General features: G+C 38.6%; 1 protein-coding gene and 1 pseudogene across 1 annotated transcript in view; one reads left to right on the top strand and one right to left on the bottom strand.

The window, feature by feature from the left end:
* The window catches only part of Tbc1d32 (TBC1 domain family member 32), a 207,532-nt gene that overhangs the window by 169,841 nt on the left and 22,070 nt on the right, over positions 1-15,621 (top strand). Inside the window, exons 28-30 of the mRNA XM_032888330.1 lie at positions 7,121-7,190; positions 8,757-8,872; positions 9,604-9,758. Of these exons, the coding sequence (XP_032744221.1) occupies positions 7,121-7,190; positions 8,757-8,872; positions 9,604-9,758 (341 nt within the window). The remainder of the gene's footprint in view (positions 1-7,120; positions 7,191-8,756; positions 8,873-9,603; positions 9,759-15,621) is intronic.
* LOC116886872 lies at positions 12,676-13,178 on the bottom strand (annotated as a pseudogene).

Genomic DNA, 15,621 nt, shown 5'->3' with positions numbered 1-15,621 from the left:
TGCCATCTGAACAGTTGAGTGAGCCGTTGGTGGTGACTGCTGTCATAGAGGATGAAGGGGGAAACAAAGGAAGAGGAATGTGCTGTCTGTGAAGACAGCCCAGTTGAAGGGAAAGGGTAATTGCATGACCAAGGTGCTCAAACAGAAACACCTTTTCTTCCCAGAGCGTGGACTGAAGTGCTTGTGGTAGCTTGGTTACACGGTATTCAATTTATAGTGGGCTGAGCAGTGAGCACAACTTCGATTTGAAAAATCAGCAAAAGAACCTGCAGGCTAACGTGGAAGGAAGGAGGTAGCAGAGGAAATGCCTTGAGCACCTCTTTGGGGGTGAGAGCTCTTGGACTCTAGGACATACACAACAGGACATCAGGAAGCAGCCATGCAGCAAATGTTCGTCCAGTCATGGGTTTGTCCTCCAGGGCAGACATGCTTTCCTCTTCTGAAAGTTTATTTATTCCCACACTGTTGCCAAGTGCCATGCAGAATAGATGTGCTCTCTTCTACCCTGGCAGTATGTGCTTGCTTTGTAAACCTAAGACAGAGAAGGCATTCCCAGAGTGAGAGATCGCAGTCCGTGTTAAATAAATGTTGTCAGGTTATTCTGTTTTCAGAGTATATTTATAATTACAATGGTTGATTATTTTAAATAATTTTCCTAGGAAGCTAAGACCTTAGTTTGAGTCAAACATTGTTAACTGAAAGGTATTAAGCATTAAGTCACTGCCCAAGGCCTTTGTGACTTAGGCTTTCCCAACGATTCAAGTAGGTAGGAGAGTTTTAGTTTCAGAAAAATGCTTCTACTCTAATACCTGCTTCCTTCTCTAGCTCTCCACCAGCTTTTTACTATTTTTGTTTACATGTATGTTTGTGTGTATGTCTGTATGAATGTATGCCACATGAGTGTATGCTCACAGAGGCCAGAAGAGGACACCAGATTACCTGGAGCCGAAGATACAGGCAACTGTGACCCGGCCACCATGGGAGTGGGCTCTTTGGCCGCAGCTTGACAGCTAGAGCTGAGCTTTCTCTTGTTGGTCACTGGGGTTTCGTTGTTGGGTCATTACTTCCTCAGTCAGCTCTGGGCACCTGTTCTGTCTTCTACATTCTCTCATGCAGGAAGTGTTACTCATCAGAACATTCATTTTACTTCATTTTAATTTTGAGAAAATCACTTGCTGTGTAACCCACGATGACCTTGGAGACTCCCTGACTCAAACTCCCAGTTTCTGGGATTACAGAAATACAACACCCTCACATGATTCAACCTATGTTTTTAATCGTTAAATTTTTCTTATTTTTCCACAACATTTCTTTTCATTTTATTTGTAAAGATTTTGCTTCTCCCTCAATAAGTTACATTTGGTCCAGGGTTATACATGAATGTTTCTTTCCAGGAACCTTTATAGGCTAATATTAATGTCTTCTTCTTACGAAAGTGTTACAATATATGTCAAATGCAAGTCAATAACTTGCAATAAATGCAAGTAATAAGCTCTCCATTAATTTACATTCCAAAACCATTTTGGGGTAAGGGGTAGACTTCTTCACTCATGTTTTGAAGACTTAAAAAAATTAAATGATTTTTTTCCATAGGATTTTACTCATGTCAAAGTTCGGTTAAAGATCCTTTTCACAATATTTGATTTAAAAATACCAAGTAGTTGATATTCACTCCCGTATTTTCAGTGCCTCCCATGCTTTGAAACACCTTTTTGATGTTAACTGCAACCTTTATTAAAGTGAAAATTGTCTAGTAAACATGACTGACCACTTGTACTAACATCTAAACTTTACACGTACAGAGTGTGGACCTCAACCATAAGCTCAAGAGATGATGGCGTAGAAGCATAAAGCTAAAATGACAGAGGAGTGCCCCACCCCCTGCAACTGAATCCACTAGTCTTCAGTGACTGACACTTGCTCTTCTTTCCAGTTAAAAACACCTCGGTGGATTTTGATGCACAGCTGTAATGGGGAGCTGTTATCTTTGGACGTTAGCAGGGTTGGTTTTATTTCTGTTTGATTGTTTGTTTTCATAAGAAAGTACAGTCAAACTAGACCTTGGAAATGAGTTATTCACCCTGGAGAGCGATAAGGCTTCTCTCCACGCAAACAGCCACCCCAAGCTCAGCACCTTTTATTGCATAAAGAGCGATGACAGAACTGATTTTCAGTGGGTTTTCTATTTACATTTTATATGTTAGCCCCTTTCCTGGTTTCCCCTCCAGAAACCTGGTGTCCCCTCCCCCTGCTTCTGTGAGGGTGTTCCCTCACCCACCCACCCACCGACCCACTCCCTCCCACCTCCCCATCCTGACATTCCTTTACATTAAGGCATCCAGCCTTGACAGGACCAAGGGCTTCTCCTCCCATTGATGCCTGACAAGGCCCATCCTCTGCTACATATACAGCTGAAGCCATAGGTCCCTCCCTGTGTACTCTTTGGATGGTGGTTTAGTCCCTGGGAGCTCTGGCAGGTCTGGTTGGTTGATATTGTTGTTCTCCTTATGGGGTTGCAAACCCCTTCAGCTCCTTCAGTCCTTTCTCTAACTCCTCCATAGTGCACCCCATTCTCAGTCCAGTGGTTGGCTGTGAGCATCCACCTCTGTATTTTTCAGGCTCTGGCAGAGCCTCTCAGGGACAGCTACACCAGGCTCCTGTCAGCATGCACTTCTCGGCATCAGCAATATTGCCTGGGTTTGGTGGCTGTATATGGGCTGGATGCCCCGGGTGGGACAGTCTCTGGATGGTCTTTCCTTCAGTCTCTGCTCCACACTTTGTCTCCATGTTTCCACCTGTGAATATTTTTGTTCCCCCTTCTAAGAAGGACTTGAAGCACGCACACTTTGGTCATCTTTCTTCTTGAACTTCATGTGGTCTGTGCATTGTACCTTGGGTATTACAAGCTTTTGGGCTTATATCCACTTATCAGTGAGTGCACACCATGTGTGTTCTTTTGTGATTGGGTTACCTCACTCAGGATGATATTTTCTAGTTCCATCCATTTGCCTAAGAATTTCGTGAAGTCATTGTTTTTAAAAGCTGAGTAGTGCTCCATTGTGTAGATGTACCACATTGACAGAACTGATTTTCACATAACCTTTGGTGGCATAGGCATTGAGGCAACATCTCTCACCTCATTGTTTAACTGCTCCCTGCTCCCCATTGATGTGGAGGACCTTGTGTCTAGGCGGAAGCCACCATGACTCATAAAACACAGGCATGGGAAAAGCCTTTGCCCTTTCCTCCTCTCCTGTTAAGCGAGGTGTCTGAGGCAGGGCTGGTAGTACATATCTGTAACCTGGTATACAGGAAGCCAAGAAACAGGAGTACTCACCGTAGGTTCCATGCCAGTCCAGCCTGTAGAGTAGGAGTTCATTTCAAACAAATTTAAAAGCTACATTCACTGTATTTTCCATAAGGGGAATTTTAGCATTATTTCAAGTGTTAGTGAGGGAGAAGTTTTATTTCTCATGTCAGGTAATGCAGTCTTATATGTCCTAGAATTTCCAGTGTTATCTAACTTATAGCAGTTCTGAAAATTATATTATTTTCACATATTTTCCATGGCTATTAGGAACATATCACATTTTAAATTTTGGTTTTTAAATGTTACATATTCAGTTTTATTTTCGCAAAAAAAGTTAAACTTTACAAAATTAGATGTTGTCACCCACAGCAGAGCATGACAATTTTATATTCCTTAAATTAGAGAACTAAAGCATAGGGTGCCATAAAATAAAGGCTCAGCCTTAGATACTAACACAAAGCATCAGAATGTTTCTAGTTTCTACATAGACTTCCCTGATTGTGTTGTAGTAAGCATGTGTATGAATATACCCAACTTATGGCTGCATTTTAAGAACTCATTAGCAACTGAAAATTGGAAATTATAGTCAATGCATAAATGATGATAGCTTTAAAAGTATTGGAATGAGAAATGAGTGTGTGTATATTATGAATGTATGTATGTATGTATGTATGTAATATGTATGGGTGTATATGTATACATATATGTATGTTTATATATGTATCTGAGTGTGTACCTGCATGTATGTGTGTACATGCATGTGCCTCTGTGTGTGTGTATGTGTGTGTGTGCATGTGTGTGTGTGTGTGTGTGTGTGTGTGTGTGTGTGTGTGTGTGTGTGTGTGTGTGTGTGTGTGTGTGTGTGTGTGTGGTTGGTACCAAGTAATGGAAACCTAAGTCAAACTTATCCTGTGCAGAAAAAGGAACAGAAACATGATCTCACAAATAGATCAGACCTAAGCTTAGCGCTGTCTCTTATTTCTCTTTACAATCGATACATTTTCTTCTACCAGAGCCCCAAGGGTACCTTATAGGTTCATGACATATAGGAGCTTGGAATTCTTAGAGATTGCATTGCTTCGAGTTGCCGTTCTACTGATTGATCACTACTATGGGAAGGGCAGAGCGGGCCTCCTCCACCAGTGGAAGTGTATCTACTAACTCAGTGAAAACTATAAATAACAAGGAACACTAGGCTCTGGGAACTGAAGCCTAATTCCTGTCATTAGAAACCAAATTAATAAATTTTACTGACTGGATCCCAGTATAGATAAGACTCAGCTATAGTTTACCAGAAACTAACCCAGCATCGTATAAAAGGTGGTTTTAAAAGTTGTATCTATTGCTATGGTGTCTATTACAGTGTAGGGATACCCATGCTCTACTGTGCACGTGTGGGGGTCAGGAGACAATTTTGTGGAGTAGGTTCTCCTTTCTACCTTTACTTGGATTCCAGGGTCAGGCTCAGATGCTCTGAACTTGCTGAATCATCTCAATACTGCCTCCCGTTCTAAGCAATAACATTTACTTTTGCTTGGTTTTTCTTGCCATTCACTCCAAATTTGGCGTGGTCAGCATCCAGTCTAGGTTTCCAGGGACTGGAGAAGCTCCTGCAGCATGAGACTTTCAGGGATTCAGCAGGTGAAGTGGGCAGGCAAACCAGGATGCACTGGTTCCTTTCCTGCAAGCACAGCACAGAAAATCCATTGCTGCTGGTCTAGAAAGTCAGTATTCAATAGCAGTGACCATCAATTCGTCCTTGCCTATCTCTAAAGACCTAAACTCTACTCCCATTTCAAGACTTGAATCAAATGCCACTTGTCAAGCAGCTGAAAGAAACCTCTTCTTCCTTGGGGTGTTCATCCAGTGTTTCCTCTGCACCATTCTTCTTCTGCTTGAAACTTTGAAACACCTTCATCAGTGATCTGTGTTTGTGTTTTCTCTCTGACACCACATGAGAAGTTCATCCAGTGTATGGTATTTCATTTTATCCTTTATTCCTATGACTTCTTCACACTGTTCCCCACTTTATCAGAAGTGACTCATTACTAGGGATGAATGAGTCTGCATTTGAAGCAGATTCTACCAGTAGTAGGAGATATCCCCATATGCTATGAATGGGAAGCACAGTAACAGCAGGATCAGAGAATCTCTCTTTCCTTCCTCACTGCCAATGACTCCCTTCACAGTGGTCATTCCTGTGCAGAAACAGCATTTGTTTATGTGCATAGACACAAGACTTCCTTCATGTAGAAGTAGAAAATTTCAGCTAGCTCCTGAGTGGTATCTAACTATCTTTTATTCACCCTAACTCTGTCATCCAGTGTGTCTGAAAACTAGTCCAAACTGTCGATCTCTCTTGACCCTTTTGTAGTTTTTGGTAAATGATCACAGTCCCTACTTCACAAAGAAAATCTAACCTGAAAAGAGAAACCTAGTAACTCAACCCTAATGGAATGTTATCTAGTAAAAGTTGAATCTGGTCTACGAAAGATTGTGTGTGTGGGACTGAGGACTGAACCAGGAGGCAAGTATCTTAACATGAGCTATTTATCTTAGCCCTTAAAGATTTTTAAAATTTATTCTATGGAAACTTATAATTTATAGGATGTATTTTATTCTTATCCATTTACAGCTCCCTCCAACCTTCTCTCATGCCCCTATCCTGTCTCATTCCCACCATCATGTCACCTTTTTATTATTTTAACCAATAACCCCTTGAGTCTGATTAGTGCTACCCATATGTGATTGGGTATGCGGACATCTATTCAGGCATGAGAAATGTCTTAGGGTTTCCATTGCTGTTCAGAGGTTCAGTCCGTTATCATCAAGGCGGGAAGCATGGCAGCTGGAGAGAAGGAGCTGAGAGTTCTACATCTTGTTTCAAAGGGTACCAAGGGAAGGCTTGACTTCCAGGCATGTTGGAGGAGGGTCTTAAAGCCCAAACTCATAGTGACACGCTTCCTCCAACAAGGCCACACCTCTCCCTGGGCCAAGCACAGCACAACAGGAAACAGACCCTGTTCTCAAAGGAGTCCTCTCTCTCTCTCTCTCTCTCTCTCTCTCTCTCTCTCTCTCTCTCTCTCTCTCTCTCTCTCTCTCTCTCTCCTCTCCACTGTCACTAGTTTTTCTTGGGGTGGGCTTCATCTCCATCCTCTATCCATGCTGGAATTTTGATTGTCTTGATCGTGTGAAAGGTTTTGTGCAAGTGATCACAGCTACTTCAAGATGGTATGTAAGTAACTGTCATGTCTAGAAGTCAGAGCCTTACAGGACTTACTGAAAGATTTCAACGTATGTGTTAGGAGGCCATGATTATATATACTTGTCGTTCAGAATTTTATATAAGCATTATGTGATGAAACATTGTATTTTAGATTACTTCTTAATGTCTTATAGCTTTCTATACTTTGTTCATTTTTCATTGTTTTACACCAAATAATGTAATCATTTTACATGCTTTTTGCTTCATTTGGTTTTGGGGAGAAGGACTTATGTAGCCCATGCTGGCCTTGAACTTACTTTGCCTTTGAAATGCTAATTCCTCTGCCTATGCCTTCTGAGTGCTGATAAATATGTGTCCCACCTCTCTGTTTTTACATGAATTTTGCAGGATAAAAGTTCTTGGAAAGTTTTCTGTTAATTTCTGTGAAAATATAAGTGGCAGCTCCTAAAAGAACAAATTCATCAGCATTTCCAAAATTCTCATTAAAATATGCAAAAATATTGCTTTCATCAATTTTCAATTAACATGTGATTATTGTGCAGACTTTTATACATTTTCATAAGTCCTTTTTCTATTGTTGTTAGCTACTGATGCAAATGTGAAGAATGAGAGTCTCTCATCTGTGCAGCAGCTTGGCATTAAAATGGCTGTCAGGTATGTAGGGAAATGTCTCTTTCAGGAATCCCTAGAATTCACCAACCTGATGTGTGCTTAATAACATCCAAGTATTTAGTAGACTTTAAATGCAGAGTTTATCCCTCACAAAATGATAGCATTATCTTTGAGGATATTGGCACATGATTAAGTTACCTCGGGCTGTAATTTAGTTACAGCTCATTATTATTCCAGAAGCTAATTAGTGTGTTTCTCTATGACTGTCAGGTTTTTTTGTATCCTCCAAAAAAAAAAAAAAAAATCAACATTGCAAAGATGAGCATGCTATGGTACAGTCATACATCTTCTGAAACATGATTTGTTCTAGTAGTTAGGGGACAGCGAGGACAGGCACCTTAAGGGTAGATTGAGAGATTGAGAAGTTCAAATAAGTGAACGAAAATTGTGATAGTTTGAGTGTTTAAAACTCATATATTAATTTTCAAAAGAAGTGAGTGTACTGTATTATGAACCTCCTTTCCTTGTTCTTAATGAACCTCATTTAATATGAGATTATTAATTGTCCCATTATAATTAGAGGGTCATCTTTTGAGTCAGATCTAAGAAGGCACATGTGAGAGCTACTAAACCCCTGGAGTCTTATTATATAAATGGCCACTACAATGAAAATCCTGGCATGGATTCCAGAGCATTCACCTATGTCAGATAACTGTTTTGATTATGATATGTAACTCCATATATGTGTTTAATAACAGTATTTTATATTGATACATTTCCAATGAAATGGAACCTACAGACTACATTAGTAGCCTGCTCACATATTTTAACTCAATGTAATTTCTTATTCATAGAAAGTAAGTGAAAAATACTGAATGATGTAGAGTTTGGATATACTGGGGTATGGTCCAGTTACTGTCCTGTAGAATCTCTGAGATAAATGGTGGCAACAAAACCATTAAACATGACTAGCAATGTTGCCACTAAGGAGAAGACTTTCTAAACCGCAGACCAAGTAAGGTCTTAGTAAGGTTGGAAATGGTACAAATGTAGTGTTTCCCCTTGATGACAATACACACATTCAGTGTGTTAAAAATATATGAACTTAGAACTTAGATAAAAGAAATTAGTTTCACTTAATTATAGTGCTTGATTCATGGAAATGCTAAGATATTTCAAGTTATGGTTCATCATTGCCCTAGTTTCAATTCAAAATGCCCAAATTCCCCTCAATATCCAATACTAGTCAATGCTTCCAAAGTTAGTTCTTAATTTAACATTCCATAAAACTAAACTCTGTATTCTGTGCTTTAGATTAATTTCAGAAAAAATCAATACATTCATCTCATCTGTCATATATTATCATGTTATTTTCTCATTACTGTTCCACCGTCCTAGAAAGTTAACGATCGCTATGCTGATCCAAACGTGCTGGAATGATCGGGAATGACTCCCGAGTAGCGTGCTTACTGTAGTCATCCTAGAAGTAGAGTCTTCAAAACTCCAGACCTTGAACTCTCAAGAGAAATACACTGTGATGGATTTCTGAAAGTGCATTTTCAGGGAGGTTGCTAATGGATTTCTGGGTTTTGTGGATCTTTAACATAGGTATGGGAAGTTTCTCAACTTGTTAAAAGATGGTGCCGAAAATGATCTTGCTTTGGTCTTAAAGCACTGTGAGAAATTCCTGAAACAACAGCAGTCGCCGGTCACGTCTTCTCTCCATATCCTTTTTGAGTGGATTGATGCAGAACTGAACTGTCTTCCTGTGTTATCCATAGTTCTTTCATAGGAAGTGTTAGCACACTGTGTAGTTTATTATACTGAATCATTGTATTATCTTTTTCTGTGTTTTGAACATACATTGTATTAAATTGACCTATGATCCTTAGATTCAGCTGTATTCACCAAATCTTAAACTGAGTGAAGTCATTCTGAAGGCATTTTCAAACAAACCCAAGATGTTAAAAAAAGCAAGCAGGCTACGTAGACATAAGTAGAATTAGAAGGCTGCTGCTTTCTGCAGTATATTTATTTCATTTGAATTGGTATTCAGAAATGGAGTTTGCTTTAAGAAAAAATATAGTAAGTATTTGCACTGCTGAATCCTAAATTTAAAGATTTTGCTTTGTTGTTCTAGTCACTCAGCAAGTCACTCACATAAAAACACATTGTCCTCTGATAGATCGACATAGAGAATGTTCCTGCAGCAGCTTTTCCTCTGGTAGGTAACGCTGGCTCCTCCCCCACACATAATCCAATGATACATTAAAGGAACGATGGTGCCACTAGTTTTTCATATATAAATTTAACCCTAACAGCTTCAGCGTCTTCAGTTATCAATGCTTATAAAACAACTGGAGACAGTGATTACTACATGCAATGAATATTTCCTTGTATTCATGAACTGGTGTCTCTCCTCAGAATGTGTGAAAGTTCCTTGACCATGCTGCAGTGTGCCTTCAAGGAAACTACACAGGCCATGACTGGTTTGTGTCTTCTCTGTTCATCATAATGCTTGGGGACAAAGAGAAGACATTCCACTTTCTCCAGCATTTCTCCAGGCTTCTGACATCTGCCTTCCTTTGGGTACCAAGGCTACATATGTCAGTAAGTAAAGATCTGTTTTTAAAGGAGAGTTGACTTTAAGAAACATGACATTTGTCTTAGTTAGGCTTTTACTGATGGGAACAGACACCATGACCAAGTCAAATCTTGTAACAATATTTAACTGGGGCTGGCTTACAGGTTCAGAAGGTCAATCTTATCATCAAGGTGGGAGCATGGCAGCATACAGGCAGGCATGGTGCAGGAGGAAATGAGAGCTCTACATCTTCATCTGAAGGCTGCTATCAGAATACTGGCTTCCAGGCAGCTAGGATGAGGGTCTTAAAGCCCACACCCACAATGACACACCCACTGCAAAAAGGCCACACTTCCTAATAGTGCTACTCCCTGGGCCAAGCATATATATAAACCATTGCAACATTTAACTTTATTAGAATATTGTTATATATATTATATATATGTATATGTGTATATATGTATATATTTATATGTATATCTGTATATAGTGTATATGTGTATATTAATAGAGCTTTTATCTAATCTCGTCTTTGGCAGTTTCATGGATATATAGTATATTATGATAACTTTCAAGTCTTTTCATATCTCCCACTCTGTAACTCACCCCCTCCTGCCTACAAGTTCCTTGCCCATATTCAGAGCCATTGTTCTTGTTGTTGTTGTTTTGTGACCCTGTTTGCCTTCCTTACCAACAGCACATAAGAAGGCATCTGATATCTTGAACTTGGATTTTTTTTGCTTAATAATCCATTGCTTTTAAGAACAGCATTATCCCTACATGCAAGGTATCTTCCCTTCTAACTTAAAAAAAGCTTGTGTTACTTCATTGACTTGCAAAGTTGTATGAATATTTCTATGTTTTCATACCTCTATTGTTTTGCTTAGCCCTCTTGCTCTACCATTTGGGTTCCCCCGGTTGCTTAGAGCTTTTACGTTTTCACTATAGAAGCATTACAACCCATTGCTTAGATGTACTCAAGGTATTTATGAGGCTATTAATAGAATTCTTTCTTTAATTCTGCTCTCAGTATATTTGTTAGTGGTATACAGAAAGCCTGTTGAGTCTATAAGTTGATTTTGTATTCTCTTACTTTTCTGAAAGTTTTTATCAGCTCTGACAGGTTTTTGGTGGAAATTGTGGGGTTTCTTATACACGGAATCACCTCATCTGTGAGGAAGGATGCTTTGTCTGCCTTTCTGTTTGAATCTTTTATTTCTCTCTTGTCAAATATCTCTAAGACTTGAATTATATTGAATAGGAACAAAGAGATTCTTGTTTCCAATTTCAATGGAAGTACTTTGAATTTTTCTCCATTTAGCAAGATCTTGGCTATAGGCTTCCTATATATACCCTATGTCATACTGGTATATATATTCCATCCCTACCAATTCTCTCTAGGGATTTCATCAAGAAGTGATTTTGAATTTTGCTAAAGACTTTTTATGAATCTGTTATCATATGACTTCTGTCTTTAAGTTTATTTATATGACTTGTACATGTTGACCCAGCCCTGCATTTTGGGAACAAAGTCAATTTAATCATGGCGAATGAATGATCTTTCTAATTTGTTCTTGTATTCAATTGGTAATGTACTTTGTTGAATTTTTTATATTTATTGTCATGAGTGATATTGGTCTATTGATCTCTTTCTTCATGTTGTGTCTTTATCTGCTTTGGGTAGTAGATCAATATTGGCAAAAGGAGTTAGAACTGATCACTATGTTTCTATGATATGAGGTAATTTGGATGATGTTGTTCTTTAAAAGTCTGGTAGAATTCTATTGTGAGTCCATCTGGCCCTTTATTAGTTACCATTATTACATAAATCTCTTTGTTTGTAGAGGTCAATTTTGTTTAAGTTTAATTATTACCTACATATAAGTTTCGTGGGCGATGTGTCTAGAAATCCATCCATTTCTCTTAGGCTTTTCAATTTCATGAACTATAGGTTTTAAAAGTATGCCCTTATAATTGTCTAGATTATATTTAATGTGTCATTATGTCTCCCTTTTCATCTCTGATTTTCTTAATCTGAGCCTTCTCTTCTTTAATTTTGGTTGATTTGGCTAACAGTTTGACAATCTTGTTTATATTTTCAAGTCCATGCTTCATTGATTCTTTATGTTTTGTTTGTTTCATTAATATCTTTCCTGGCTTGAATTATTTCTTCACACCTACTTTTGGGTTTAATATGTTTTTGTTTCCTAAACTCAAAAAGAATATAATTAAGTAACTTGCTTTCTCTCTTTTTTACAATAACAAAAAATATTTTACTAAAACATAAGATTTACAGAAGATTACAGACAAGCCATACAAAATGGTCACAAGCTTTTTCTTCCTCTTTTGGGGGTGGGGTGGGGGATGGAGAATCTACACTTGACAGCAAAGTCACAATGTTATTAGTGAGGCTATGATTTTATTTAATGTTCCCATTTTGGATTAGACAATCAAGCTTGTCCATCTACAGCGTCTAAAGTCAGACTTGGCTAGAGAGCAGATTCTAAAACACTAGTTAGCTGAACTTAACCACTGCAATTAGATCCCTTAAGAGAGGGGAGGGGAAAGGAGGCCATGAAATTAAAATAAAACTACTTTCCCCCTAAAAAATAAAATAAAAACACCTATGCCCCTGGCAGCTAACTCTGACACCTGCCCTCATTCACAGTGTTGTACTTAGACCATGATGGGGTAAGGGATCAAAGCAGAGAGCCCTGCTTCTCAGCATCTCTCAGCAACCCGGGTGATGTTTCCAGCCTCTGCTCATGCTTACAACAGTGAACAGCACAAGACAGATTTGCTAATGTGTGTGTGATCACCAAAGAAGAAGATGCCTGGCCTTTAATCCTGTAATGTTTCTAAGACTGTGTCCACTAAATGCAAACAAAAAAGGAAGAAGTCTTTGCAGAACAGAAGTGGTGTACACTTAATGATCTGATCGACTTAAAGATTGTTCATGGCATATAGCCTAGTCCATGCTCTCACTGTTGGGCTTTGTCGCTCTTTCACTTCTAGGCTACGTCATTTGCTAATGGAGCATCTGGATTTGGAGCACTTAACAAAGCCTAGATTGATAGCAGAACTGTTCGGATCTGCAGTGCTGGGGACCACTTATCTTTCAAAATATCTAAACATATTCTTCCCAACTTGTCTACATTAGGATGATAAATATTGGTCATGATACATACTTTAGTGCTGCCATTGGGTATTCTTCTGGAAGGAATAGTTCAAGTTTAAAAGTCCCTCCCTCAAGGGGGAATCCTGGGGACCAGCAATGACCACATGAAAATAACAGGCTTCGCTCTCATCTGGTTCTGCTTTAATGCCAGGAACTGGTTCTGCTAGCAGACGCTGGGTTTCCTTGATGATCCTGCGGGGCAGTCCGGCCATCTTGTCAGATCCCGAGTTCGACCTCTGCTCTTGTCTCCAGCTCTGCTCGCCTCACGCACGAGTGGTCTCTCTGATTTTTAATGTAGTTATATAGGACTATGATCTTGCCTTCTAAGATTACTTTGATTATATCATGGACATTTTACTGTGCAGTCCTTCCATTTCATGTTATCCCGGAAACTTAATTTTTTAATCTTGATTTCTTCCATGACCCATCAGTCCTTCAGTAGTGAATTATTTAATCTCTATAATGTCTTATTTTCTGAAGTTTTTTAAATTATCAATTTCAAGCTTTATTAGTTTGCAGTCAGACAGAATTTATAATTTCAGTTTTTATGAATTTGTTGAAAGTTGAATTACTCCTCAGGATGTGGTATATTTTAGAGAAAGTTTTGTGGATTCGATAATACTTGGTGAGATACTCTGTGGACACTCTCATGTTCATTTGATCTGTGGTGTTTCTGTGTTTTTCTTTTTTCTTTGTCTTTCCTCTCTTTTTTTTTAATGGATGACATGACCTTTGGGAAAGTTGAGTATTAAAATCACCTACTGTTACTGGGTTGGGTTTGGTCTGTTTTTTAATGCCTAGTAGTATTTGTATACATACGTATTTGATATATTTATGTCCATAATTGTAATGTCCTATTAGTGGGTTTCCCCTTGATAATAATGAAGTATCTTTCTTTATCTCATCTGATTAGATTTGCTTTGAAATCCATTTACTCAGACATTAGAATAGTCATGGTTGCTTGTTTCCTGGTTCTGATCGTTTAGAATACTTTTTTCTATTATTTCCCTGCAAGGTAAAGTCCACAATGGAGATGAGATACTGTTTCTTATACATAAAACATAATAGTTGATCCCATTTTCTAAACTGGTTGGCCAGTCTGTGTAACTTGATCAGGGAATCAAGTCCACCAATATTTGAGGTTATTATTGAATTTCTGTCATTTTGATATCATGGTGTTTTCTTGACCTTCTTTCCATAAGAACTATCCTAATAGAGATATCTTTACTTCCTCCTTTCCAATTTGTATCCCTTTGACGACCTTTTGTTGCCTAACTGCTGTGCCTAGAACTTCAGGTACTGTATTGAGTAGATAGGGAAGAGAGGGAGCCCGCCTTTTCTGTGGTATTAGTGGGATTGCTTCAAGGGTCTCTCCATTTAGTTGGATTTTGACTGTTGGTTTGCTCTTATTATATTTAGGCATGGACAGTGAATTCTTATTCTCTCCAATACTTTTAAGATGAAGGGGCATTGAATTTTGTCAAAGACTTTTTCAGCATCTAATGAGATGATCATGTGGGTTTTTTTCTGTGAGTTTGTTTATATAGTGGATTACATTGACAGATTACCATATATTGAACCATCCCTGCATCCTTGGGATGAAGCCTATTTGATCATGGTGAATGATTGTTTTGCTGTGTTCTTGGATTCAGTTTGCAAGAATTTTATTTACTATTTTTCATCAATATTCATGAGGGAAACTGCTCTGAAGTTCTCTTTCTTTGTTGGGTCTTTGTCTGGTTTAGGTATCAGTGTAACTATGGCTTCATAGAATGTGTTGGGTAGTGTTCCTTCTGTTTCTATTTTATGGAATAGTTTGAGAAGAATTGGTATTAGGTAGAATTCTACACTAGAGCCATCTGGCCCTGAGCTTTTTTGTTTTGTGTTGTTGTTGTTCTTGTTGTTGACAGACTTTTAATGACTGCTTCTATTTCCTTAGGGGTTATAGGACTGTTTAGATGGTTTATCTGATCCTGATTTAACTTTTGTACCTGGTATCTATCTAGCTGAAGGAGTTTATAATCCGATAGGAAGAACAATATCAACCAACCAGACCCCCCAAAGCTCCCAGGGACTAAACCACCAACCAAAGAGTGCACATGATGTGGGGGGTCCCATGGCTCTAGCTACATATGTAGCAGAGGATTGCCTTATCTAATATCAATGGAAGGGGATACCCTTGCTCCTGTGGAGGCTTGATCACCCAGTATAGGGGAATGCTAGGGCACTGAGATTGAGTGGGTGGGTGGGTGTGGAGAATTCTCATAGAGGCAGGGGGAGGGGGAGGGGGAGGGTATGGGAGACTTTGTGGAGGGGAAACTGGAAAGGGGAATAACATTTGAAATATAAATAAATAAAATAACAAATATAAATGAATTATTAAAAAAGCTATTCTAATATCATTTATTTCTCTTTGTTGCCTCCCATATAATCTTATCCTTTATTTTATTATTTAATCTTATTCCCTCCAGCATTCTCTATGGAGCTGGGTTTAAGTATAAAGTCTCTTAGCTTGTTTTTGTTATGGAAAGTATTTCTTTCTTTTTCAACTAGGGTAGTTTTGCCATGTTAGTAGTCTGGATTGACACCTGTGGTCTTTTAGAACTTGAATTACATTGCGCCAAGCCCTTCTGAATTTTAAAGTTTTAATTGCAAAATCAAAATCAGCTGGTGGCCCTGCTCTTATATCTGCCTTAGCCTATCTCTTTCAG

The sequence above is a fragment of the Rattus rattus genome, chromosome 18, assembly GCF_011064425.1.
Source record: "Rattus rattus isolate New Zealand chromosome 18, Rrattus_CSIRO_v1, whole genome shotgun sequence".
Classification (NCBI taxonomy): Eukaryota; Metazoa; Chordata; class Mammalia; order Rodentia; family Muridae; genus Rattus; species Rattus rattus.
Note: the sequence above shows the minus strand (reverse complement) of the source record. Positions and strands in the feature narration are given on the sequence as shown.